At 57.0% G+C, this 26,626-nt stretch overlaps 1 protein-coding gene and 1 long non-coding RNA gene across 2 annotated transcripts; one reads left to right on the top strand and one right to left on the bottom strand.

The window, feature by feature from the left end:
- The first annotated feature begins 4,688 nt into the window (after positions 1-4,688).
- Positions 4,689-15,368, top strand: TMEM39B (transmembrane protein 39B). Its single transcript, XM_085081098.1, has 9 exons — positions 4,689-4,802; positions 6,386-6,571; positions 9,396-9,615; positions 9,874-9,957; positions 10,413-10,567; positions 11,215-11,551; positions 12,545-12,732; positions 13,693-13,813; positions 14,963-15,368. The coding sequence occupies exons 2-9, from the start codon at positions 6,444-6,446 to the stop codon at positions 15,197-15,199; spliced, it is 1,470 nt and encodes a 489-aa protein (XP_084937224.1). The 5' UTR covers positions 4,689-4,802; positions 6,386-6,443; the 3' UTR covers positions 15,200-15,368.
- A 5,850-nt stretch (positions 15,369-21,218) lies between these two features.
- LOC146427784 (uncharacterized) lies at positions 21,219-23,262 on the bottom strand. The gene is made up of 2 exons (XR_014856304.1): positions 23,193-23,262; positions 21,219-21,623 (listed from the first exon to the last, which is right to left on the bottom strand). It is a non-coding gene; the product is annotated as an uncharacterized LOC146427784 (long non-coding RNA).
- Between the last annotated feature and the right edge of the window lie 3,364 nt (positions 23,263-26,626).

The following is a 26,626-nucleotide window of genomic DNA, read 5'->3' as shown; positions in this document are numbered from 1 at the left end:
AGGACTTTTTGGAGGAATTTTTAGGACTTTTTTGGGGGATTTTTAGGACTTTTTGGGGGGATTTTTAGGACTTTTTGTCCTAATATTTTAATATAATTATAGATATAATATCTAATAGTCCCCAAATATTCCCAAAATTTTGGATGTGCTTCCCAGAGACATTCATGGGGTGATGGAGGAATTTTGGGAAGGATGGAGATTCCTCCCAGGCTGAGTCACCTCCATAACCTGGAGGTGGAATTCTCCCAAATTCTCCCAAATTCCCCCAAATTCCAGGGAGTTTTTCCTCTCCCCGTTTTCCCACAGGCCTCATCCACCTCTTGGGATTTGTAGGATTTTGGGGAAAGACAAAATCCCCAAAATTTGTAGGGATTTGTAGGATTTGTAGGATTTTGGGGAAAGACCCCAAAACCCCGAAAATCCCAATTCTGCCTCCTCTCTGGAAGTGTTTTCCAAGAAAACTCTTCTTGTTGGGAGAAAATCCTGGTTTTGGGAACATCCCTGGGCTGGGAAACCTTTTTTGGGATCTGGAAAAACCCGGATTTTGTCCTTTTGACTCCTCCTGAATCCCAGAAAAACCCTCCAGCTGGAATTCCAGCAGCTTTTCCCGGGAAGAAACTCATCCCAATTGCCCAATCCTTCCCCCTGGTTTCAAGTTTGGATTGTTGAAATAAAACAAGTGGCTCTGAGATTTATTTGATTTGATGGGATTATGGGTTTGGGGAATGATTTGGGGTGGGAGGGAACCTAAAGCTGCTCCAGGGATGGGGATTTCACCATTTTTCCATGATATTTGATGTCCAGTTTGGATTTAAAATGGGGATTTCACCACTTTTCCCTGATATTTGATGTCCAACTTCAATTTAAAATGGGGATTTCACCATTTTTCCATGATATTTGATGTCCAGTTTGGATTTAAAATGGGGATTTCACCACTTTTCCATGATATTTGATGTCCAATTTGGATTTAAAATGGGGATTTCACCTTTTTTCCCTGATATTTGATGTCCAATTTGGATTTAAAATGAGGATTTCACCACTTTTCCCTGATATTTGATGTCCAACTTGGATTTAAAATGGGGATTTCACCATTTTTCCATGATATTTGATGTCCAGTTTGGATTTAAAATGGGGATTTCACCACTTTTCCCTGATATTTGATGTCCAATTTAAAATGGGGATTTCACCACTTTTCCATGATATTTGATGTCCAGTTTGGGTTTAAAATGGAGATTTCACCACTTTTTTGTGATATTTGATGTCCAAATTGGATTTAAAATGTGGATTTCACCACTTTTCCATGATATTTGATGTCCAGTTTGGATTTAAAATGGGGATTTCACCACTTTTCCCTGATATTTGATGTCCAATTTGGATTTAAAATGTGAATTTCACCACTTTTCCATGATATTTGATGTCCAAATTGGATTTAAAATGGGGATTTCACCACTTTTCCCTGATATTTAATGTCCAATTTGGATTTAAAATCCTCCACCTTGAGGCCAAAATTCCAGCTTGGATGAGCTGAGCACAGCTGGAATTCCTGCCCAGCCCTTGGAATTCTTTCCACACAGAACAAATCTGGAATTTGGGAGAACATCTGCTGAGAAAAACCAGCTGGATGTGCATTTTGCCATCCTGAACTCCCTCCTGCTGCTCTCCCGAGGGAAATCTGGGATTGGAGGAATTCCTGGAGTGTGGAGAGAGCCTGGAGGAGAGGCTGGAGAGCAGGGAATGCCTGCAGGGGGAGGAAAAGGGGGAATTTTCAGGGATAAGCTGCAGCATGTTGAGGAGGAAAATAGGGAATTTTTGTGGATAACCTGTAGCAGCTTAGGGAGAAAAATAGGGAATTTTCATGGGGAGTTTTCATGGATAAGCTGCAGTATCTTGGGGAGGAAAACAGGGAATTTTTATGGATGACCTGCAGCATCTTGAGGAGGAAAATAGGGAATTTTCTTTGAAACCTGCAGCGTGGGGGAATTTATGGAAATTGAATTTTCATGGATAAGCTGCAGTATCTTGGGGAGGAAAACAGGGAATTTTCATTTTCATGGATGACCTGCAGCAGCTTGGGGAGGAAAATAGGGAATTTTCATGGATAACCTGCAGCCTCTGGGGGAGGAAAATAGGGAATTTTCATGGGGAATTTTCATGGATAACCTGCAGCCTCTCGGGGAGGAAAATAGGGAATTTTCATGGATAACCTGCAGTGTCTTGGGGAGGAAAACTGGGAATTTTCATGGGGAATTTTCATAGATAGTCTGCAGCAGTTTGGGGAGGAAAACAGGGAATTTAGGAGGAAAATAGGGAATTTTCATGGGTAACCTGCAGCGTCTTGAGGAGGAAAACAGGGAATTTTTGTGGATAACCTGCAGTGTCTTGGGGAGAAAAATAGGGAATTTTCACAGATAACCTGCAGCAGCTTGGGGAGGAGGAAAATAGGGAATTTTCATGGATAAGCTGCAGCGTCTTGGGGAGGAAAATAGGGAATTTTCATGGGGAGTTTTCATGGATAAGCTGCAGCGTCTTGGGGAGGAAAACAGGGAATTTTTATGGATAACCTGCGGGAATTTTCACAGATAAGCTGCAGCAGCTTGGGGAGGAAAAAAATAGGGAATTTTTATGGGTCACCTGCAGCATCCTGGGGAGGAAAACAGGGAATTTTCATGGGGAATTTTCATAGATAACTTGCAGCCTCTTGGGGAGAAAAATAGGGAATTTTCATGGATGAACTGCAGCAGCCTGGGGAGGAAAAAAATGGGGAATTTTTATGGATAACCTGCAGCATCTTGAGGAGGAAAACAGGGAATTTTCATGGGGAATTTTCATAGATAACCTGCAGCATCCTGGGGAGGAAAATAGGGAATTTTCATGGATAAGCTGCAGCCTCTTGGGGAGAAAAATAGGGAATTTTCATGGATGAACTGCAGCAGCGTGGGGAGGAAAAAAATGGGGAATTTTTATGGGTCACCTGCAGCATCTTGAGGAGGAAAACAGGGAATTTTCATGGGGAATTTTCATAGATAACCTGCAGCATCCTAGGGAGGAAAATAGGGAATTTTCATGGATAAGCTGCAGCAGCTTGGGGAGGAAAAAAATAGGGAATTTTCATGGATAAGCTGCAGCGTCTTGGGGAGGAAAATAGGGAATTTTCATACATCTTGGGGAGGCAAATAGGGAATTTAGGAGGAAAATAGGGAATTTTCATGGATGACCTGCAGCATCCTGGGGAGGAAAATAGGGAATTTTCATGGATAAGCTGCAGCAGTTTGGGGAGGAAAATAGGGAATTTAGGAGGAAAATAGGGAATTTTCATGGAAAACCTGCAGCATCTCAGTTGAGCCACAATTCCTGCAGCTTGGGGGAATCCCACGGGGAATCCCAGCCGGGCTGGAGATGTTATTCCTGATTTTTCTCCTCGGGAATCTCCACCATGCCAGCCCAGAACGCCGTGGCTGCTCAGCTGAGCATTCCATATGTTTTTCAGGAATATTTTCTCCTTTTTTCTTTGCTCCTTTTGCCAGGAGGGATGAACCTCCCTGATTCCAAAGTTAAAAATTCCTGTTTCTCTGTGAAATGGGATCCTGCCAGATGTTTGGAGCCTCCCTTGGATCCCAGGGATTCCCTTGGAATTTATATTTATACTGAAATATAAACTGTTTCCTGCTGGAGGTGTTAATTTAATCAATTAATTTAATCAATTAATTTAATCAATTAATTTAATCAATGAATTTGGGATTAGGACCCAAACAAAGGTTCATCCATCACGTTCCAGATGCAAAGCTGAATTTTTTTTAGCCTGATTTTTTAGTTTTTTGGGATGTCCTGGAGTTGTTCCTGGAGGATTCTCCTAAACTCCTGGTTTTTGGTGGTTCTGCACAAAATAATTCAGGTTGGAAAAGTGCTCCAAGATTTGTCACTCATCCCAGAGTGTCCCATCCAGGCATTCCTTGGGCACCTGCAGGGCTGGGGATTGCAAACCTCCAAAAAAGGGAGAAAAAAGGGGAATTTGGCTCTGTGGAGCTCAGTTCAGCTCGGAGGTGCTTTTGGCTCTCAGCTCAGCTCTGATCGGTGCTGCAGCACCAGCAGCCGCGGATGGAGCAGTGATGGATGGAAATGATCGATGGAAATGATCGGAATAAAACTGAAACCCCACCGAGGTGCTCTGGGAGTGACACGGGGAGGTGACATCGGGAGGTGATCCCGGGAGATGACACGGGGAGGTGACACAGGGTGATGACACCGGGGGTCGACGCTGGGAGGTGGCACAGGGAGGTGACACGGGGAGGTGACACAGGGTGATGACATCGGGGGTGACATAGGGAGGTGACACCGGGAGCTGATATCGGCACCAGGAGATGATCCAGGGAGGTGACACCGGGAGGTGACACAGGGAGACGACAACGGGAGATGACACCGGGAGGTGACACAGGGAGGTGATCCCGGGAGATGACACAGGGAGGTGACACAGGGCGATGACACAGGGAGGTGGCACAGGCACCCCGCGGTGCCCTGGGGGCGTGGCCATGGCTGGGGGCGTGGCAATTGAGGACTGTGAACAAGGATTGGGCGTGGTTATCGTGAGGGGGCGTGGCTCTGTGGAGGCGCGTGTAGGGGGGTGGGCGTGGCCGTGTGGAGGGGGTGTGGCCAATTGAGGGGCGTGGTGATGTATGAGTTTTACACTGTGTGGGCGTGGCCAGCCGCGCGTTCGCGCCCCGCAGGAGGCTTGGCCCGCGCCGGCCGCCGTCGCGCCCCGCCCGCCATATTGTGCCCGGCGCAGGCGGAGCGGCGGCCGGCGATGGGTGAGGGGGGCCGGGCCGGGGCAGCGCGGCCGGGGGGGAACGGGCGGTGCGGGCGGGGGGAAACCCGCTCGGCAGCCTCCGGGAGCGGCCCGGGCGGCGGGCGGGCCGCGGGAGAGCCCCGCGGTTCGCACCGCCCCGCCGCCGTGAGGGGGGCGGCTCCCGCGCTCGGCCTCGCCCGGAGCCCCCGAGCCCCTCAGAGCCGCTCAGAGCTCCTCAGCGCCCCTCAGAACTCATCAGCGCCCCTCAGAACTCATCAGCTCCCCTCAGCGCCTCTCAGAGCTCCTCAGAGCCCCTCAGCTCCCCTCAGAACTCCTCAGAGCCCGTCAGCGCCCCTCAGAGCCTCTCAGAACTCCTCAGAGCCCCTCACAGCCCCTCAGCGCCCCTCAGAGTCCCTCAGCTCCCCTCAAAGCCCCTCAGAAGCCCCTCAGAACTCATCAGCTCCCCTTAGAGCCACTCAGCGCCCCTCAGAACTCCTCAGAGCTCCTCAGCTCCCCTCAGAACTCCTCAGAGCCCCTCAAAGCCCCTCAGCTTTTCTGCAGCCCCATCTGAACCCCACATTTCCCTCTCACAGCTCCCCCACAGCCCCTGTGGCCCTGCAGCCCCGCTTGTGCCCCAAATGTCCCTTTTACAGCCCCTCTGGCCCCCATTTGTCCCCCCAAATTTCCCCTTACAGCCCCCACTGTGCCTCCACAGCTCCAATTTCCCTCCTGGAGCTTTCCTGGCTCCTTCCTGCACCTCTGTGGACCCCAAATCCCCCTCAGAGCCTCCCTGGGGCTCCCAGAGCTCCCAAAAACCTCAGGACAGGGATTTTGGAGGATTCCCGAGCTCAGCATCAGCTCCAAAACCTCTTCAAGATCAGTCTCTGGACTTTCAGCACGTGTTTGGTGACTCCAAATGCAAATTCTGGAAATGACCCGCCAGGAATGTTCAGTAATTGATCTGCCCTGGGTTTTCCTCCCAGCTCGGATTTCATGTGGGGTTTTGTCACTTTCCCTGTGTCGTGTGGATTCTCCTGAATTTAAACAGGGTCCAGGGGAAGTCTGAAAAACCTTGGGGTTGGTTTAATGTGTGGCAAGTGCTGGAAAAGCTAAATTTGAGCTCACACCCCATTGACCTCAGTGCCATCAAAATATAGAAAACACCCTGAAAATATTTATTTTTCCCATCTTAAAAAATAAAATTATGCTTTTTGAAGGCTGCAATCTTCAATTCTGACACAAAATTGGGCAAAATGCACCGAAACACCCCAAATTTCCACATCCTTGGGGCAAATTGTTGAGCATCTCTCAAGGTGGAAAGCAGGGATGACACCACAGGTGGAATTCCTTGTAAAGGGATGAATTCCCAACACCTCACGATGCTCCTGCCTGTCCTGGGAGCTTGGAGCTCCTGGGGATTGCATCCACAGCCTGGGGAAATGTGGGAGATGGGAAAAAAGAGTGGGGAAAAAGTTGGATTATCCCATGAGAATGGGAGTGGTGGGTCGGGGCTGTGACAGAGAGACCCGGAATAATAAATAAATGCTAATTAATAAACTGTAATTAATAAATGCTAATGAATCACTGCTCCCTGTGTCCCTGCAGTGGTGAGGGCTGAGGGCAGCCCGCAGTGAGCAGCCAGGAATCCCCCCAGGTGCCGGGAATGGCCGGGGGACGCCGGGGTCCCAACAGAACCTCCTACTGCCGCAACCCGCTGTGCGAACCCGGAGCTGCCGGAGCATCCGGACACTCCTCCGGCTCCTCCGTCACTGGCGTGCGCTCCAGGACCAGGTAGGGACAGCCAGCTCTGGGGACACCTCTGCTGTGCAGTGGTTTGGGTGGGGAGGATCTTAGAGCTGCATTCCCGTTCTTGAAGCTCATCGCATTGCCCAGCCCTAAAGCTCATCCTGTTCCTCAGTCTTAAAGCTCGTCACATTCCCCAGCCCTAAAGCTCATCCTGTTCTCCAGTCTTAAAGCTCATCCCGTTCCCCAAGCTTGAAGCTCATCCCATTCCTTGTCCTAAAAGCTCATCCCATTCCCAAGCCTAAAGCTCATCACATTTCCCAACCCTAAAGCTCATCCCGTTCCTTGTCCTAAAAGCTCATCCCATTGCCAGTCTTAAAGCTCATCCCATTCCTTGTCCTTAAAGCTCATCCCATTCCCTGACATTAAAGCTCATTGCATTTCCCAACCCTAAAGCTGATCCCATTCCTTGTCCTTAATGCTCATTGCATTCCCCAGCCCTAAAGCTCATCCTGTTCCTCAGTCTTAAAGCTCATCCCGTTCCCCAAGCCTGAAGCTCATCCCATTCCCTGACCTTAAAGCTGATCCCATTCCCGAACCTTAGAGCTCATCCCATTCCCTTAAGGCTCATCCTGTTTCCCAGTCTTAAAGCTCATCCCATTCCAATCTTAAAGCTCATTGCATTCCCCAACCCTAAAGCTCATCCCATTCCCTGTCCTTAAAGCTCATCCCATTCCCTGTCCTTAAAGCTCATTGCATTCCCAATCTTAAAGCTCATCCTGTTCCTTGTCCTAAAAGCTCATCCCATTCCCTGTCCTTAAAGCTCATCGTGTTCCCCATTCTTAAAGGTTATCCTATTCCCTGTCCTTAAAGCTCATCCTGTTCCCAATCCTTAAAGCTCATCCCATTCCCCAGCCCTAAAGCTAATCCCATTCCCTGTCCTTAAGGCTCATCCCATTCCCAACCCCAAAGCTCATCCCATTCCCAACCCCAAAGCTCATCCCATTCCCCTCACCTTCCCACTGTCCCAGGTTGTTCCAATCCCTGTCCAGCCCAGCCTTGGACATTTCTTCTGGGAAATCCACCCCAGCTCCTCCCCACCCTCACAGGGAATGATTCCTTCCCAAAATCCCATCTAATCCTTCCCTGTGGCAGTTTCCATTCCCACCTCACTTTCTTGTGGCTCAGCAGGTTGGTTACTCCCAATTCCCTCTCCCTACATCTGGCTTTGTCCCTATTATCCCTTGGATTAGGATAGGTGTCCCTGAGACCCTTTAAAGCTCTATCACCCCAGACTCCCAGGAGAGTCCAAAAGCCTTGGAATGGAAAGGAAAAATAGAGACAATTTTATACCCAAAGCCCAGCTCAGGCTGTTGCACCTCCTGTGCCCTGAAGTTCGTGTCAGGCAGAGTTTAGCTCGGGTGATGTGGCTCTGTGGGGTTTTTTTAGGATCAGATCCAGCTGGCTTCAAATCCAGGGGAGGAGGGAGAAGCCAAGCAGTCCATAAACAGGAGGTGCTTTATTTACTCTGCAAAGAAACTCTCAATCTGTCTCAGCACACTCCCTGCTGAGGGCCCTGAGCCAGGAAGTTTATAGGGATACAGTTATCCCAACAAGTCACTGCAAGGCCACGGGGGTGGAGCAATCCTGGGAAAACACACACCCAGGGCTTTATCCCGGGCTGGGAATGCACGGATCCACACCCAGCTCACCTCTGAGGGATCCTTTTACAGGGGTGTGAGGTGACAGGACATGAGATGGAATTCCCACTGCCAGAGGGCAGCGTTGGAGGGGATATTGGGATGGGATTATTCCCTGTGAGGGTGGGGAAGGGCTGGGATGGAATTCCCCATCCCTGGAAGTGTCCAAAGCCAGGCTGGAGAAGGGAAAAATCCAGGGAGAGCTTGGAGCCTCTTCCAGTCCTTAAAGGGAGAGCTGGAGAGGGACACAGGGAATGGCTTCAAACTGGAAAAGGGAAATCTGGGTGGGATATTGAGAAGGAATTCCTGGCTGTGAGGGTGGGGAGGGGCTGGGATGGAATTCCCAGAGAAGCTGTGGAATTCTGGATCCCTGGCAGTGTCCAAGACCAGGCTGGACAGGGCTTGGAGCAGCCTGGGACAGTGGGAGGTGTCCCTGGATGATCCTTCACGTCCCTTCCACCCCAAACCATGCTGTGATTCCATGATTTATCAATCCTGAGGATGTTCCTCGTGTTTTCCCCTCACTCATGGCCTTATTTTAGCTTCTCAACCTCCTGTTTCAAGCCACAGCCTGATCCCCCAGCAGCCCCACTCTGTGACTTGGGATTTCATTTGGGGATTTACAGTGGGATTTTGTGCTCTGCAGTTCCTTTGAGGCCCACGCCCAGATTCCTTTGCCTGCTGTTATTTAGAGATTTCAGATTAATCTGGTGGAGATGAGTTCCCTTTGATCCAGAGGATCAGTCTGGGATCCTGTGCATGCTCACACAGGAATAGGCACCTCTGGCCAAACTCGTTTTTCCTCCTCAGGTGAACAGAAGGTGAAGAATGAGCAAGGCCTTGTGTGTAATTGCTCTGCCTTTCATGTTCAAGCACCCTTAGATATGTAAATACCAACTCAGAGCTCTCAAAGCTCCCAATTAATTAAGAGAGCCAGGTTGTGGCACAACACAGCCCTGGAGACTCAACACAGGGGGTTCAATATCAAATGTCCTGCTGCTGCTGGTTGGCCTGGGCCCAAATTTTGCTTTCTGTGGGCAAATTCCTGCCTCACATCTGCCTGGGCTGCTGACATTTGTGATAACTCGAGCATCCCAATCGATCTCAGACCCGTGTGGGATGGCTGGAGGACATTCCCCTGCTCAGCCCTGTCTCTTGGCTTCCCCTGGCAGGAGTGGCTCAGGGACAGGCCTTTCCAGCCCCCCTCTGGCAGCTCAGACAGTGGTTCCCCTGCGGCACTGCAAGATCCCCGAGCTGCCCGTGGAGAGGAGCGTCCTGTTCGAGCTGCAGCTCTTCTTCTGCCACCTCGTCGCCCTCTTCGTCCACTACATCAACATCTACAAGACGGTGTGGTGGTACCCACCCTCCCACCCTCCCTCTCACACCTCCCTGGTAAGCCCCAGAGGGCAGCTGGCACTGCCAGGCTGGCTCTTGGCTCACTAGATATAAAATTTGTTAGATCTGTGTGATCAAAAAACTCCAGCTGTCTCTTCAGGGTTGCTGCTGCAGCTCGTTTCCCACATTTTGGGCTCTGGCTGCCTGCTTGGTGTTTGTAATCTTGGAGGAGTGTGGGGAGAAGGGAGTTTCTGTTTTGATTATGGGTTCCTGCTGCCTGGTGGCAATGGGATAATTTTGGTTTTGTCCCCACAGAACTTTCACCTTATTGACTTCAACGTGCTGACAGTGACCACCATCGTCCTGGCACGGCGGCTCATCAGTGCCATCGTCAAGGAGGTGAGGACAGAGCTGTCCTTCCGGGATATCTCTAAAGCTCTGGCTCCCTTTTGCACTTCCAACCTCCTCCATCCTGCTCTGAAGAGCTCTGTGATATTCCCAAGGCAGAATTCCAGGCAGTTTCCAAGGGAGGAGCAGAACTGAGTGCTCCAAAGCACTGCTCCTGCCGGCTCTGTGTCCTTCTCTGGCTGTCCCTGAATTCCTGTCTCAGCTAGGCTGTAGGGATTGTGCTTCCCTCCTCCCATTTGGCTGTTTCCTGTTCTCTCCACCACTCCAGCTTGAGGCATGAGGCCCAAATTCCAGACATTTTGCAGAGCTCAGATTCCCCAGGAAGCCTCCCTGTCCTGGTGTCACTCATCTTGTCACTGCCACTTCCTCCACACCCATGGAGCTGATTTTTCATGACTTTTCTCCTTGTGAGAGTAAGGGAATGAACTCTCTCCTGCACCCCACAGGCTTCCCAGAGTGGCAAAGTCTCCCTGCCACGCTCCATCTTCCTGGTGGTCACTCGCTTCGCCGTCCTCACGGGCACAGGCTGGAGTTTGTGTCGCTCCATCATCCACCTCTTCAGAACCTACTCCTTCCTCAACCTCCTGTTCCTGTGCTACCCGTGAGTATCCTGAGGGAATCCCTCCTGGGCTCTTCAGCAGGTGTTGGAATGAAGAATTACCCTGGTGATTCCCCTGGTCATGGATTTTACCCTGCACCTGTCCCCCTTTTTTGTCACATTCCACATCTATAACATTGACCCCTATTTCAGCTTGATGGGAGCATGGATTAATACTCACCATTGCTGCTCATGTCTGCTTTTTCCATGGCACTCAGAGAGCTCAGGGCTTTGTTTTCCCTTTGTCCCCAGGCTCCTCTGCCAGCTGCAGGCATTTAAACAGCTCCTGGTTTTGGGTTAACTATCAAAAATAAATATTCTGGGTGGAAATTGCTCCCTTCTCCCGTGCAGGAGGAAGCATCCACTGAGATTGGCTGCCTGTGTTGGAGCTTGGAGCTCTTTTTGGGGGATTTTCTGGAAGCCCTTTGGAATCCTGGAATCCCAGACTGGTTTGGGAGGGACCTTAAATGTCATCCAGGAGGGGAAGGGACACCTGCAGGGACACTGACTCAGAGCCTTGAGCTCAAAACCCCACAGGGAACTTCCCACTTTAGGATTTAGGTGGGATTTAGGAGGCATTTAGGATGGGGCTGTGACCCTAAAGCCTCACATGGGATCTCACAAAGCCTCTGTCCCCCGTGCTGCTCCAGGTTCGGGATGTACATCCCCTTCCTCCAGCTCAACTGCGACTTCCGCAAGGCGGGGCTGTTCGCCCAGGTGGCCAACATCGGCCCCAGGGACACGGGGGAGGTGACAGCGCGGGGCAGGGACTACCTGACGGTGCTCAAGGAGACCTGGAAGCAGCACACGAGGCAGATGTACGGCATGGAGGCCATGCCCAGCCACGCCTGCTGCCTCTCGCCGGACCTCATCCGCAACGAGGTGGAGTTCCTCAAGATGGACTTCAACTGGCGCATGAAGGAGGTGCTGGTCAGCTCCATGCTCAGTGCCTACTACGTGGCCTTCGTGCCTGTGTGGTTTGTCAAGGTGAGAGGCTGGCAGGTGACGCTGGCAGGTGACACTGGGAGGTGACACTGGGAGGTGACACTGGGCTGTGGTGGCAGAATGAGGGAGGAGGGAGCTTGTTGAATTGTTGACTGTGGTAATTGAATTGCTGAATGGATTCTAAATAGACCTCAGGGGTGAGGCTGTCGCTGTCCCCTGATGGCTGTCCCTGTCCCCTGATGGCTGTCCCTGTCCCCTGATGGCTGTCCCTGTCCCCTGAGGGGCTGTCCCTATCCACTGATGGCTGTCCCTGTTCCCTGAGGGACTGTCCCCATCCCCTGAGGGGCTGTCCCTGTCCCCTGAGGGGCTGTCCCTGTCCCCTGATGGCTGTCCCTATCCCCTGAGGGGCTGTCCCTGTCCCCTGAGGGGCTGTCCCTGTCCCCTGAGGGGCTGTCCCTGTTCCCTGAGGGACTGTCCCTGTCCCCTGAGGGGCTGTCCTTGTCCCCTGATAGCTGTCCCTGTCCACTGAGGGGCTGCTGCTCCATCAGCACAGCATCAGCAGCTGTCTCCCTGTTTTGGGTGACAACACCACAAATATTTTGCAGGAATTCTCCATCCCCATCCCACATGGGCTCTTGCTTTCCAAGCAGGATCAACATCTCCATGCAGAGCCCTCATTTTACCTCCCTGCCTGAGCATTCTGACACCTCGGGCAGGTGAGGATTCCCAAAAGCTTTGTCACACAACATCCAAACATTGTCCCACCTCCCTGTCCCCTGAGGGGCTGCTGCTCCATCAGCACAGCATCAGCAGCTGTCTCCCTGTTTTGGGTGACCATGGCACAAATATTTTTCAGGAATTCTCCGTCCCCATCCCGTGTGGGCTCAATATCTCCATCAGGATCAGTATCTCCACGCAGAGCCCTCATTTTACCTCCCTGCCTGAGCATTCTGACACCTCGGGCAGGTGAGGCTGCCCAAAAACTTTGTCACACAACCTCCAAACCTTGTCCCCCCGTTGTTCCTGTCCCCCCAGAACACGCAGTACTACGACAAGCGCTGGTCCTGCGAGCTCTTCCTGCTGGTGTCCATCAGCACCTCGGTGATCCTCATGCAGTACCTGCTGCCTGCCCGCTACTGTGACCTGCTGCACAAGGCTGCAGCACACCTGGGCTGCTGGCAGAAGGTGGATCCAGCCCTCTGCTCCAACGTGCTGCAGCATCAGTAAGGAGCTCTGCAGTTTTGCTGGTTTAGGTGGGGAGCTCAGCGGGAAGAAAAGCAGGGAAAAGTGAGAGCAGAGTTGTTGGCTGACACATCCAACAGCACAGCCACTCTGGGCACTCCCTGCCAAGCAGAGCTGCTTTTTGGCAAGGTGCCTGCTGCTCCTGGCCGTGGGTACCTGCAGTTTGTCACTGCCGTGGTGACAATTCCAAACTGGGAGAATTCCCGTGCTCCTTGCTGTTGGTGGGGAGGCAGCAGAGCCCAGTCCTTGTGCAGGTGGGATTGAGGATTTTCTTGTTCTAGGTGGGATTGAGGATTGAGAATTCCCTTGTTCTAGGTGGGATTGAGGATTGAGAATTCCCTTGTTCTAGGTGGGATTGAGGATTCTCTTGTTCCCCTCAGATGGGATTGAGGATTTTATTGTTTGATTGTTCTAGGTGGGATTGAGAATTTTCTTGTTCTAGGTGGGATTGAGGATTCCCTTGTTCCCCTGGGATTGAGTCCTGTTCCCTGCAGGTTGGATTGAGGATTCTCTTGTTCTAGGTGGGACTGAGGATTGAAAATTCTCGTGTCCCAGGTGGGATTGAGGACTGAGAATTCCCTTGTTTTAGATGGGATTGAGGATTGAGGATTCTCTTGTTCCCCTCAAGTGGGATTGAGGATTGTCATATTCCCCACAGGTGGGATTGAGGATTCTCTTGTTCTAGGTGGGATTGAGAATTAAGGATTCCCTCGTTCTAGGTGGGATTGATGATTGAGGATTCCCTTGTTCTAGGTGGGTTTGAGGGTTCTTTTGTTCCCCTCAGTTGTGATTGAGGATTCTCTCATTCCCCTCAGGTGGGATTGAGGATTCTCCTGTTCTAGGTGGGACTGAGGGTTGAGAAATCCCTTGTTTTAGATGGGATTGAGGATTCTCTTGTTCTAGCTGGGATTGAGGATTGAGGATTGCCTTGTTCCCTGCAGGTGGACCGAGGAGTGCATGTGGCCTCAGGGGGTGCTGGTGAAGCACAGCAAGAATGTCTACAAGGCCGTGGGACACTACAACGTGGCTGTGCCCTCGGACGTGTCACACTTCCGCTTCCACGTGAGCTGCCCTGTCCTTCTGGGGAGCAGGGATAACCCAGCAGGGCCAAATCCCAAACCCCTGGGGCTGCCAGAGCTGGGGGATCCCTGGGGTTCAGTGCAGCCACACAGTGAATCCACCCAGAGCCCATCCTGGATGTCTGTGCCTCACCCCAAAGCTTCCACCTTCCACCCAGAGCCCATCCTGGGTGTGTCTGCCTCACCCCAAAGCTTTCCCCTCCTGCCCAGAGCCCATCCTGGGTGTGTCTGCCTCACCCCAAATCACCCCAAAGCTTCCTCCTTCCACCCAGAGCCCATCCTGGGTGTCTGTGCCTCACCCCAGAGCTTCCACCTCCTGCCCAGAGCCCATCCTGGGTGTCTCTGCTTCACCCCAAAGCTTTCCCCTCCTGCCCAGAGCCCATCCTGGGTGTCTGTGCCTCACCCCAAACCCACCCCAAAGCTTTCCCCTCCCATCCAGAGCCCATCCTGGGTGTCTCTGCCTCACCCCAAATCACCCCAAAGCTTCCCCCTCTTGCCCAGAGCCCATCCTAGGTTTTTCTGCCTCACCCCAAACCCACCCCAGAGCTTCCCCCTCCTGCCCAGAGCCCATCCTGGGTGTGTCTGCCTCACCCCAAAGCTTCCACCTCCCACCCAGAGCCCATCCTGGGTGTGTCTGCCTCACCCCAAACCCACCCCAAACCTTCCCCCTCCTGCCCAGAGCCCATCCTGGGTGTCTGTGCCTCACCCCAGACTTCCTCCTCAGAGCCATCCTGGGTGTCTGTGCTGGTTTGGCCATCTGGGTGTCTGTCCTCCAACCCACCCCAAATCTTCCATCTCCTGCCCAGAGCCCATCCTGGGTGTCTGTGCCTCACCCCAGAGCTTCCCCCTCCCACTCAGAGCCCATCTGGGTGTCTGTGCCTCACCCCAAACCCACCCCAAATCTTCCATCTCCTGCCCAGAGCCCATCCTGGGTGTCTGTGCCTCACCCCAAAGCTTCCACCTCCCACCCAGAGCCCATCCTGGGTGTGTCTGCCTCACCCCAAACCTTTTGGGTTGGTTTTGTAAATCACCCCAAAGCTTTCCCCTCCCATCCAGAGCCCATCCTGGGTGTCTCTGCTTCACCCCAAAGCTTTCCCCTCCCACCCAGTGCCCTCACCATTCTCTCCCACAGTTCTTTTTCAGCAAACCACTGCGGATCCTCAACATCCTGATCCTGCTGGAAGGAGCAGTGATTTTCTACCAGCTCTACTCGCTGATTTCCTCAGAGAAGTGGCACCAGACCATCTCGCTGGCTCTGATCCTCTTCAGCAATTACTACGCCTTCTTCAAGCTGCTGCGGGACCGCCTGGTGCTGGGCAAAGCTTACTCCTATGCTGCCAGCAGGGACTCAGAGCAGAAGTTAAATTAAAACAGTTGCACTGATGCTCTCAGCTTGTTACAGAACAAACAGGAACGAGAAACCCTCAGAGCTTTGTATTTTTGTTACCACTGCTTTTTTTTTTTATGTTGTCGTTTTCTTTGATAAAACTGATGTAATTAAAAGGAAAAGAAAAACATATTTTTTTACTCCCGACAAAGTTGGTTGGTGTGTTTGTTGTTGGAGAGGTTTGGTGCTGGTGGGGGTGTGAGGAGGGTTTTTTAATGGTGGAGGATGATTTTTATAATAAAAAAATATTTTTTTTTTATTTTTTAACCTCCAATGTGAAGTTGGAGTGGGAGGAGGAAGGTGAGAGTTAAAGCTGTGTTAAATCTCCCAGCTGGGCTCCTTTAGGAGGGGGTGAACCCTCATCCCATCCTTTTGGGGTTCCCAGGAGCTCCCCATGCTCTGTGTGTGGGAAAAGGTGATCTTATCTCTCCAAAATTACTTATTTTTTTTTAATTGCTGAGCCCCGAGTGCTTCACCCCTGCAGAGGTCTGCGGGGCTGGGAGGAATCCCCTGTGGATGGGGGGAGCAGGGGGGGTTTGGGGGATCCCCAGCCGGGTTTGGGGGATCCCCAGCCGGGTTTGGGGGATCCCCGGCGGGGTTTGGGGATCCCCAGCCGGGTTTGGGGGATCCCCGGCGGGATTTGGGGGATCCCCAGCCGGGTTTGGGGGATCCCCGGCGGGGTTTGGGGGATCCCCAGCGGGGTTTGGGGTCCCCAGCCGGGTTTGGGGGATCCCCGGCGGGGTTTGGGGGATCCCCAGCGGGGTTTGGGGGTCCCCAGCCGGGTTTGGGGGATCCCCAGCGGGGTTTGGGGTCCCCAGCAGGATTTGGGGGATCCCCAGCCAGGTTTGGGGGTCCCCAGCGGGGTTTGGGGGGTCTCCAGCCGCTGCCCTTGGCTCCTTTCCCCGCGGGTTGAGTGTTCCCCCGGTCAGGGTCGAGGGAGGAGGAGGAGGAGGATGAAGGGGAGGAAGGGGAGGAAAGGAAGCAGAGCATCCCCCGAGTGACCCGCGCCGGGGGCAGCAGGGCCGTCCGGGAGTCTCTGCGGGTGCTCCGGGCTGGCCCTGCCCGCGGGAGGGTCCCGGGGGTCCCGAGAGGCGTTTCGGGGATCCCAAAGGAGTCCCGGGGGTCCCGAGAGGGGTTTGGGGGATCCCAAAGGCGTCCGGAGGGTTGGGGAGTCCCGGTGCGGCCTTTGTTCCGGCAGGGCCATGCGGCCGCCAGAGGGCGCCCGGTGCGCGCCAGCCCGGTCTGATCCCGGTGCTGATCCTGATCCCGATACCGATCATGGTCCCGATCCCGATCCCGATCCCGGTCCCGGTGCTGATCCCAGTCCCTGTCCCCCTTCCTCTCCCGCTCCCGCTCCAGCCCCGCTGCTCCAGGCTATTCTTGCCACTGAAAGCGGAGATCAAGCACTGGGAGCGGGAGCGGGAAAGGGAGCGAGATCGCCATGGGGACCGGGACCGGCAGCAGCATCGCCCGCCGCACCGGGGAGGGGACAGGGGGTGTCGCTGCCCGGCAGAGCCCGAGGGACGGCGGGGACACGGCGGGGACACGGCGGGGCCAAAGGGCACCGGGAGCCAAACCGCCGCCGTTGCTCAGCGCTGCAGTCAGCGGGAGAAGGGCGAGGAAGAGGAAGGAGAGCGGGAGTAGCGAAGGCTGGAGGGGAGCCAGAGGCGGCCGAGCCCGCGGGGTTGTGTCCTCTGACCCCCTGTCCCCCTGTCCCCCTGTCCCCCTGTCCCCCTGTCCCCCTGACCCCTGTCCCCCTGACCCCCACCCGGCACCGGGACAGGGATCTCCCACCCCGGGGACACCGCGGGGCTGCACTGCTTGGGGAACCGCCCGAGCCCCTCTGCGGATCCTGCGGGTTTGGGGGACACAGAGCCCCCCAGGCTGTCGCTGTGTCCCGTGTGACCCCAGCGGGGTTGGCAGCCGGGCTGGGGCGGGGGGTGCTGTGGGAGGAAACGGCCGTGTGCAGCCTTTCCCGAGGATGAGGATTTCCTTCCTCCCATTGAGCGGGGGATCCTGGGGTCAGCACGCAGCCACGGGACGGGGGGCCTGGCTGGGAACTGGGGGGCCTGGCTGGGAATTGGGGGGCAGAGACCCCCTGGACACACAGCCCTGCGGTTTCTCCCTCCTTCCCCTCCTGCCCCGCCGGGACCCCCGGAATGAGCCAGATGGATTTGGGGTGGCACAGGATGGGACAAGCGGCCATTTCCTCTTCTCCTCCCCTTTCTCCCAGCCCGAGAGCACTGCGGATATTTCGGGAGCGAGGAGAAGCTGCGCTCGGGCATTCCTGACTTCCCAGAAACGCTGTTCCCGCAGCTGGGGAGAGCTGTCACCAGGAGCGGTGACACATTTCATTTCCCTCCAGCCGGGGCTTTCCCAGGGCCTGCGGGCAGGGATGATGTCCCAGGGGACAACCCGGCTGGGAATTCCCCCGGGAGCACCACGGAGGTGACATCTCCGGGGACTGGGCTGCTGGGGTGACCGCGGGGGTCGCGGGGAAGCCGAAGCGGGGGGTCCCGGGCTGGCCGAGCTCCATCTGCCGCTCCCCACAGCCGCTAATCCCGGGATTAGCGGCAGATGCCGGGGCAGGTTTGCCGCAGGTAACCGGGAAGCCCCGGGAGGAGCTGGGGGACACCAAAGCGCGGGAATTATGGCAATCCCACCCGAGCCTGGGGGACAGCGGGGACTGGGGGCTCACATCTGTCACGGAGCTGTCCTGGGGTGTCCCCAAGCGCAGCACCCCAGGGTAATGGCCAAGCTGGAGCGAAATTCCTGCAGAAATTCCCTCCCTGGGCTCAGCACTGCCCGGGCTGAGCTCTCCCCGTGCACACCCAAAATGAGGATCAACTCCATCCTCCCGCTGCCCGCGGGAATCCCCTCCTGCTCCCAGCGGATGCAGCTGATGGGAAGTGCTTGTTTTTTCCCCTAAAAGCCCAACATTCCTGCCAGGCCGCGTTTCCCACCCTTATCCCAATTCCTGGGACCTCCAAGCCGCCAGTTCCTGGCTGATCCTAGGCGGAGGACGGGGTTTGTTGGATCCCAGATTTCTGGGTGATCCTGGATCTCTGATTTCTGGGTGATCCTGGCTTGCCGGATCCCAGATTTTTGGGTGATCCTGGGTTGCTGGATCCCAGATTTCTGGGCGATCCTGCAGCTCAGCCCCTCACTGCTGACCTGTCCCACACCTCCCAGCTCCTCCTCATCCTCCCCAAAGCTCCAGCCCACCCCTGGCTGGGTTTGCTGCCAAATCCAGCGTCAAGCAGCTCCTGATGTGGGACGAGAAGGCGGCAGGGGGACAGGAGCATCCCCCAAAGCCAGAGGTGATCCCACCTGGGCTGTTCCATCTTCTGTCCAGAGTCTGGTGGCTCTAATCCCTCCTTAATCAATATTTTTTTACATTAATAAAGCCAAATCCCCGCAGTGGTTAATTAAGGATTCATTTGTCTGCTCTCACCTCGCACCGCAGCAGGTTTGGGGTGACATCGAGGGGGGAAAAGGAAATACCCCAAAGCCCATCCTGCCAGCGTCCCCCGGGCTGGGAGATCCCAAACCCTGCTGTCCCCAAAACCCCCTTGGGCACCCGAAATCTGGCCATGCCGAACCGAGCCGGGCCAGCCACACCAACCCAAAATCTGGCCATGCCGAACCGAGCCGGGCTAGCCACACCAACCCAAAATCTGGCCATGCCGAACCGAGCCGAGCTAGCCACACCAACCCAAAATCTGGCCATGCCGAACCGAGCCGGGCTAGCCACACCAACCCAAAATCTGGCCATGCCGAACCGAGCCGGGCTAGCCACACCAACCCAACCTCGCCCAGGGCTCACCTGGCCAAAACCGGCCTGAAGCCCAGTCCTGCCGTAATTACAAACCCTTAATTAGCACGCTCGCATCCTCATTACCAATCGCACACGCGCCCTCGTTTCCCTCATCCAAACAAACCCGCCATGAGGAGCTGGAGCCACCTCCTCGCCCTCTCCTGTCACCTGAGGCCACCAAACCCCCGCCCCGCAGCGGCGACACCTCCCGCGGCTCCCCGAGCCCCCCGCGGGGACCAGCTGGCCACTCGGAGCTCGGAGGGCAGATGGACCCTCCCGCCCTGCTCCCCGCCGCTGCCGCTGCCATTTCCCGGCAGCTCCGGGGAATGAAGCCGCGATGAATATTTAACAGCTCCGCTCCTCGCTCCGCAGAGCTTGCGGGAGGAGGAGGAGGGATGGTGGCTCCGGGTGGGCTTGGGAACAGCGGGGTGACACCCCCGCCATGGGGACACCGGGGGGACATGGGGGACATGAGGGACACGACCCCCGCGGCAGTTTGAGGTGAATATTGCTGCGCTTGAGGACTGGAAGGTGGTGAATGGAGGATCTGGAGAGCGTTGGGAATTTTCCCGGAGTTGGTGGGGGAGAGTGTCGGGAGTGCCGGGAATGTGGCCCAGCCCTCGGCTGAGCCACTCAGGCCCTCGTGGAAACGCAGAGGAACAGAAGAAACCCCAAAGCCACCCCTGGAGGTGCTGAATCCTCGGTCAGCAGCCAGGCACCCCACGAGTGGCAGTGCCACCTCCTCGGCCACCAAAGCGGCGTGCCAGGGGTGCTGCTGGTGCTTTTGGGATCGCCCTGGAGGCTGCGAGTGCCGAGCTGTGGCTGATCCGGGACGCGCCGGGACCTGCAGCGGGCGAGTTTCGGTCCCACGGCCGTGCCCTGTCCCCTCCCCGCGGGGACAACGTGCACCAGGACAGCTCCCGGCCGGGGCCAGGCTTCCTCCGGCCGCCACCACCTTGGCCTCGAGCCTTTCCTCCGCTCTTCCTCCGCTTTTCCGCCCAGCCAGGAGCTGGGGCTTCCTTCCTGCCCTGGCTCTGCTTCGTGACCGCCGTGCTCTGCCTCCTCCCGCCGGCATTCCTGGCTTTCCCAGCCATGCCATCCACCCATCATCCATCCATCCATCCATCCATCCATCCATCCTCCATCCATCCATCCATCCATCCATCCTCCATCCATCCTCCCTGTGGCTCCTTCCAGAGCTCCTCCTCGCCGTGTCCCCAGCTTCTAGCCCTCCTCGAGACCCCCAGAGCTCCACGTGGGACCTGCAGGGATTCCAGGGATTTCAACCATCCCCGATCCACCAGCAGCTTCCTCCCAGCCCCGCGGGAAAAGCCCCGACCGGAGCCAACCTCCCGCCGGGCAGAGCAATTCCCCACCGCAATCACTTTTGGGGATCCGGCGCTGACCTAGTTTCCAATCCACCGCTCGGCGGCACGGCAGGGACCGAGCGGGAGCTTCCCGGGAGCATCCACACCCCCCAGCGCCGGGTTTTGTGGGGCTGAGCACCCCGGGGGGACATTCCCACGGGTGTCGCCCGGAGCGGCGGGGTGTGCGACAGTGACTCAGCCCGGTGGCCTCGGGCGGGGAGCGGCAGCGGCAGGACGGGACCTGTGCGAGGCCCCAGCTTCCCGGGCAGCCCTGAGCAAACAGGGAAGTGAAAAATGTCCTTTTCCTTCCTCCCGCCGAGCTGGGTGTCACCGCGCTGGGGTGACCTCCCCGTGCTCTCCCTGCCGCTCCGGGAGAGGCTGCGGGAGCTCCTTATCTCCCTTCCCGGCTGATGCAAGATTTGTTCATCCTGCTGCTCCCCAAGGCCGCGCTGCTGGCGGTGTCACCTTCCCCCCGGGGTTTTTCCATGTGTGTCACCACCGCCCTCCGGCAGCGCTCCGGGATCGCGGAGTTTCCCCCCTGGCCCGGAGGGTTCAGTGCCCGGCTGGTGTTGGGAGCAGCCTGCCGGCCCTCTGCTCCAGCCACGAATAACTGGATTAGGAACCAATCTGGTTATCGCTGCTGGCAGCCCCGCGAGCCATGGGGACAGCCATGGGGACAGCTATGGGGACAGCCATGGCGTGGCAGGGGACAGCGGTGGCCGCTGCCAGGCGCGGGGCGGAACGTGGCCACCACGCCATGGCTCGGCTGCCTGCTGTTCCCAGGGATGTGGCATCCGGACTCTAATGAGGCGGGACGGTTAATTAGTCAGTGTCAATTTATGTTAATTAGCCGGGGGGCAGCGGAGAGATTGATGGCTGTGCCACCTGGCTGGCACTGAAGGTGGCCGAGCGGGACAGGGACAGCACAGCTCCCTGCGGGTGCTCCCGAGGGCTCAGACCCCGAGGAAGCCCCAGGGATTTCCAAAAAAATCTTGGAAACCACCCAAGATTTCCTCCTCCTGTGATTTCCTCCCTCCTGCTGGGCGACAGAGATTCTGGGAATCCCGGAGGGAAGAGGATGGGAAGCATGGATCCAGCGCAGGAATGAGCTCCGGAGCTGGGCAGGGATGGAGCAGCTCCTTGTTTACTCAATCCAGGCTAAAACCATCGCGGCTTGTGCTGCTGTTGGTTCCCGGGGTTGTTTCTCCTTCTCCAGACAGAGCTGCGACCGCAAAAACAAAGGCAAAACTTTAATCCTGCAAATCCCCCTCCGTTCCCACCGAAGGCCGCGGCGGTTTGTCGCCCTCCGAGGGGACTCTGGGGTCGGACACGGCCTGGGGGCTGCCCGGGGGTGGCTCTGCTGAGCCCAGAGCGGCTAAAAATATCCTCTCGTCTTCAGGAGGTGCTGCAGCCGCGATCAGCCATGCAAACGAGACCGAAATTCAATCAGCCGCGTGCGACCGGAGCTGTTAACCCCTGCCGGGGCGGGGTGGCACCGCCGGGACAGCCACACGGGGGTCCCCGGAGGCGCTGGGAGCGCGGGGATTGGGGTCGCTGTCCCCTGGGTGGGACAGAGCCGCCGTGTCCCCGCCGCCCCCAGCCCCCCCGGCTGGCTGCCATCTGCTGCGGGGGTATTAAAGGCGTGCGGGAGCCGCAGAGAAACCAGGTCAGGGCTGCGGTGGGGAGAGGCTGTCACCGCCCGGGACAGCCCTGCCAGCCGGGACACTCGGGGTGGAGCGGGGATGACCTTTTGGGGTGGCCTTGGACCCCAACGGCAGCTCGGAGCGATCCCCAGCTGCCTCCCGGCGTTCCGGGTGGACTTTGCTCCGCCGCCGAGTCCCCACATCCTGGTGCCACCCGTGCCAGAGCCACCCCGACCCCGCCCGTGCCACCCCGGGGGGATGCCAACATCAAAAGCCACTCAAACACCGCCAGCCCCCCAAATTTGGGCAGCCCGGGGGGCTCCTCGGGGCTCCCCCTTGCCCACCCCGGTGCCCAGCCCAGCCCCGCCCGGGCTCCAGCCCCGCTGCATGTGCAGTCCCCGCGGCAGCTGCCTGCATTTCATGCATTTTTCAGAAGAAGAAGGTTAGTGGGTCACTCCAGCGCCGCAGGCTTTTCTCCAGCTGAGCTGCTTTGCTGCCAAACGCAGCCGGGCTGGCGGCGCGGGGGTTGGGCTGGGCTGGGCAGCGGGCAGGTGGGCAGCGCAGCCTGGCACCGTGTCCCCTGTGTCCCCTGTGTCCCCACCGCTGTCCCCCGGGGCGGCTGGACGGAACGGGATGAGCCCAGCCTGGTAATCACCCTGTTCCCGGCCGGCTGGGGGTCTCCGCAGCCCCCCAAGGTGCACCCCGAGCTCGGGAGGGAGCAGCGGGGAGGACAAACGGCCGCGGTTCAAAGGTAACGCGGAGCCGGAGCGCGGCCGCGCCAAAGCAAACAGCGGCGGCTTTGATGGGTCCGCCCCGGGAGCTCCGGCGGGGCTCCTCCGCACCCTGCCCGGCCTTTCCGGGGCTCCTCCGCACCCTGCCCGGGGCTCCTCCGCACCCTGCCCGGCCTCCCCGGGGCTCCTCCGCACCCTGCCCGGGGCTCCTCCGCACCCTGCCCGGCCTCCCCGGGGCTCCTCCGCACCCTGCCCGGCCTTTCCGGGGCTCCTCCGCACCCTGCCCGGCCTCCCCGGGGCTCCGGACACCCAGCACCGGCACCGGGCCCGGGGGCTGCGGTGGGCGCCGGCAGAGGGGAAGGAGGGAGGAGGTGGTGCCGGATTTGGGGTGAAGCAGGATTTGGGGTGAGGTCAGACCTGGCAGAAGAAAGGTGTGAGGTGAAGCCAGATGTGGGACTAGCCAGATGTGGGTGAACCCCAACCTGGGTGAACCTGAATGCGGGGTGAACCCAGACCTGGGAATTGCCACATTTGGGGTGAACCCAGACCTGGGAGAAGAGAGGTGTGAGGTGAAGCCAGATACGAGAGAAGCCAGATGTGGGTGAACCCAAACCCGGGTGAACCCAAACCTGGCTGAACCCAAATTTAGGGTGAACCCAGACCTAGAAAAAGCCAGACGGGGGTCAAACCCAGACCCGGGTGACCCCAAACCCGGGTGAATCCGGACCCGGGAAAAGCCAGATGTGGGGGTCAGTGCAGACCCGGGAGAATTCAGATGTCCCACGTGTGTCAGCGGGCAAATCCAGATGTGCGGTGACCCCACGGCGTGGCCGATGGCAGCGCCGCACCCCCCGATCCCCGCATCCCCCCGATCCGATCCCCGCATCCCCCGATCCGATCCCCGCATCCCCCGATCCCCTCATCCCCCCGATCCCCGCATCCCCCGATCCGATCCCGATCCCCGATCCGATCCCGATCCCCGATCCCCTCACCCCCCGATCCCCGCACCCCCCGATGCGATCCCCGCACCCCCCGATGCGATCCCCGCATCCCCCCGCGCTGCCGTTGCCATGGTTACGGCCATGCAAGTCTGCCCGAGCTGCATCCGCCGCTGCATCCCAGCCGGTGGGGGCGGGGACGGCAGATCCGTGCTGTCCCCTCCCCTCCCGACCCCAAAACCGCCTGCCGACCCCTCCCGGACCTCCCCCAGGGGTTGAGGGGCTGCCGATCCCCTTGCAGCGGGGTGGGGATGGAGAGGAGGGAAACCCCGACCCTAAAAGCTGTGCAGGAGTGAGGAAACACCACCTGGAGGATCCCAAACCCATCCCCAGGCAGGGTGGGAGCTGAGCGGGGGGAAAACGCTCCCCAAAAACCGCCGGAGCAGCTCAGCCCCCCCCGGAGGCCCCCCGGGCAGCCTGGGGACACTTTCGGTTTCGCTGGGAGGCCAAGGGGGAATTCTGCTCCCGGAGATGAGGCAACGCCGGCCGGGGATGGAGGGAAGAGGGGATTTCTGGTGGAAAGTCGCTGGCAGTCCTGGAACGGCCGGGATTCCCCCGCGGGCTCTGCTCCCTGCAGGGATTTTGGGATGAGGCTTTCCCTGGATTTCTCTCTCCCCAGGAAACCTCGGGGAGAGGGAGCAGCAGAGGGAATGCTGGCGGGGTTGGCACCCGGAGGCTCCTAATGAGGTTTTGTAATTAATATTCCAGCGGGATGAGTGGGGCGGGAAGCTCTCGGGGTTGGCTCTGCGCGCTCTTCGGGGACCAGAAACAACATCCCATCATCCCAGTGCGCTTTAAAGTCCCTTCCCACCCGAATTCAGATGGTTTTGTGATCTTCGAGATGCTCTTTAAGCTCCCTTCCGACCCAAACCGGGATGATTTTATGATCTTCCAAGCAAGATTCCTTCCGACCCAAATTGGGATGGTTTTACGATCTTTGAAATGTTCTTTAAGGTCATTTCCAACCCAAACCGAGATGATTTTGTGATCTTCGAAACGCTCTTTAAGCTCCCTTCCGACCCAAATTGAGGTGATTTTATGATCTTTGAAATAAGATCTCTTTCAACCCAAACCAAGGTGATTTTGCTATATTCGAAATGCTCTTTAAGCTCACTTCCAACCCAAATTGAGATGATTTTACGATCTTCGAAATAAACTCCCTCCAAACCCAAACCGAGATGATTTTACGATCTTCCAAATAATCTCCCTCCCGACCCAAATTAATCCGATTTTAGGACGTTCCCCACCTCCCGGGCACTCCCGGACCCGCTCGGCTGTCCCTCCCCGCCGCCTGTCCGTCCCTCGCTGTCCCTTCCCCCCTCCCGGGCACACTCTGGCCTCTTCCCCGCTCCGAGCCCGTCAGATGTGGCTGCGAGGGAACAATGGCACCTATTGTCTGTCCCCGCTCGGCGGCATCAGCCGCGGCAGCGCCACAAAAAGGGACATTGAGCGGCGGGAGAAAGGAGCCTCACATGCCGCTGCTCCCGGGGGAGGCTGCCGAGCATCCCGGGCCCGGCGCTGCTGGGGACACGGCGACAGGGACACCGGGAGGGGGTGGCACGGGGTGTGCTGCTGGGGGGGATTTGGGGGTCTCTGCGGGTTTGGGGGTTTTCCCTGGCTGGCTGGTTGAGCACCTGCAGAGCTGCCCCAGCGCTGGGGTGTGACACCAGGAGGATGTCACACTCCAGAGGTGGCCGTGGAGATGCTCCGAGGGCTGGGAGAGCTGCGGGAGTGACAGGGATGGTTCCTGGAGGGCAGGGTTAGGTGGGATTTTGGGATCCCAAATCCCATAATCCCCACTGTGGCACTGCCCCGGCCGGGTTAATTGGGATTTTGGGATCCCAAATCCCACACAGTGCCCTGGCTGGGTTAGATGGAACTTTGGGATCCCAAACCCCACACACCCCCTGCAGCGCTGCCCCAGCAGGGTTAGGTGGAATATTGGGATCCTAAATCCCACACAGTGCCCCTGCAGTGCTGGCCCAGCCAGGTTAGGTGGGATTTTGGGATCCCAAATCCCACACAGTGCCCTGGCTGGGTTAGGTAGGATTTTGGGATCCCAAATCCAACACAGTGCCCTGGCTGGGTTAGTTGGAACTTTGGGATCTCAAATCCCACACAGCCCCCCTGCAGCACTCCCCTGGAATTTTGGGATCCTAAATCCCACACATTGCCCCTGTAGAGCTGCCCCAATTTGGTTAGATGAGATTTTGGGATCCCAAACCGCACTCCCCCGCAGCGCTGCCCCAGCCAGGTTAGTTGGGATTTTGGGATCCCAAACCGCACTCCCCCGCAGCGCTGCCCAGCCGTGGCGTGCAGATCCCTCCCGCCGTGCCTGGGCAGGAAACAGCACGGGAAAAGCTCCTCCTGGAGCGAGGCTGGCCTTTGTTTCCATTATAAACTTCCCTGGGAGCAGGAAGGATGCTCGGGAGCTCCAAACCCGGGTCAGGGGTGTTCTCACCCACCGTCCTCCCTTCCCAATTCTCAGCCATCCCAAATCCCTGCGCATTCCCAGTTTTCTCCCTCTGGCTGCTCTCCCAGCTCTCCTCAGGGTCAGAGAGTCCTTTATCATCCCCCAGATAAAGGAATAAAGTCAGAGCCTCTCCCCAGCCTGGAGCCTTGCCCGGGCCAGGAAGGGGTTGGGGACACTGCTGGAGGGGACAGGGAGAGGTCTGAGGGATTCCCAGGGGAACCTGGAGGTTTCTCCCGGGAGATCCTGGAGGTTTTTCCCGGGAGATTCTGGAGGTTTTTCCCGGGAGATCCTGGAGGATTTTCCTGGGAGATCCTGGAGATTTTTCCCGGGAGATCCTGGAGGTTTTTCCCAGGAGATCCTGGAGGTTTTTCCTGGGAGAT

The sequence above is a fragment of the Lichenostomus cassidix genome, chromosome 23, assembly GCF_008360975.1.
Source record: "Lichenostomus cassidix isolate B80296 chromosome 23, HeHo_3.0, whole genome shotgun sequence".
NCBI lineage: Eukaryota > Metazoa > Chordata > Aves > Passeriformes > Meliphagidae > Lichenostomus > Lichenostomus cassidix.
Note: the sequence above shows the minus strand (reverse complement) of the source record. Positions and strands in the feature narration are given on the sequence as shown.

Excerpts from the sequence above, each read along its gene's own strand:
- TMEM39B (XM_085081098.1), top strand. The coding sequence starts at position 6,444 with ATGGCCGGGGGACGCCGGGGTCCCAACAGAACCTCCTACTGCCGCAAC. Across the intron at positions 9,958-10,412 it reads TCAGTGCCATCGTCAAGGAG|GCTTCCCAGAGTGGCAAAGT; the intron begins GTGAGGACAGAG and ends TGCACCCCACAG. Across the intron at positions 11,552-12,544 it reads TGCCTGTGTGGTTTGTCAAG|AACACGCAGTACTACGACAA; the intron begins GTGAGAGGCTGG and ends CTGTCCCCCCAG.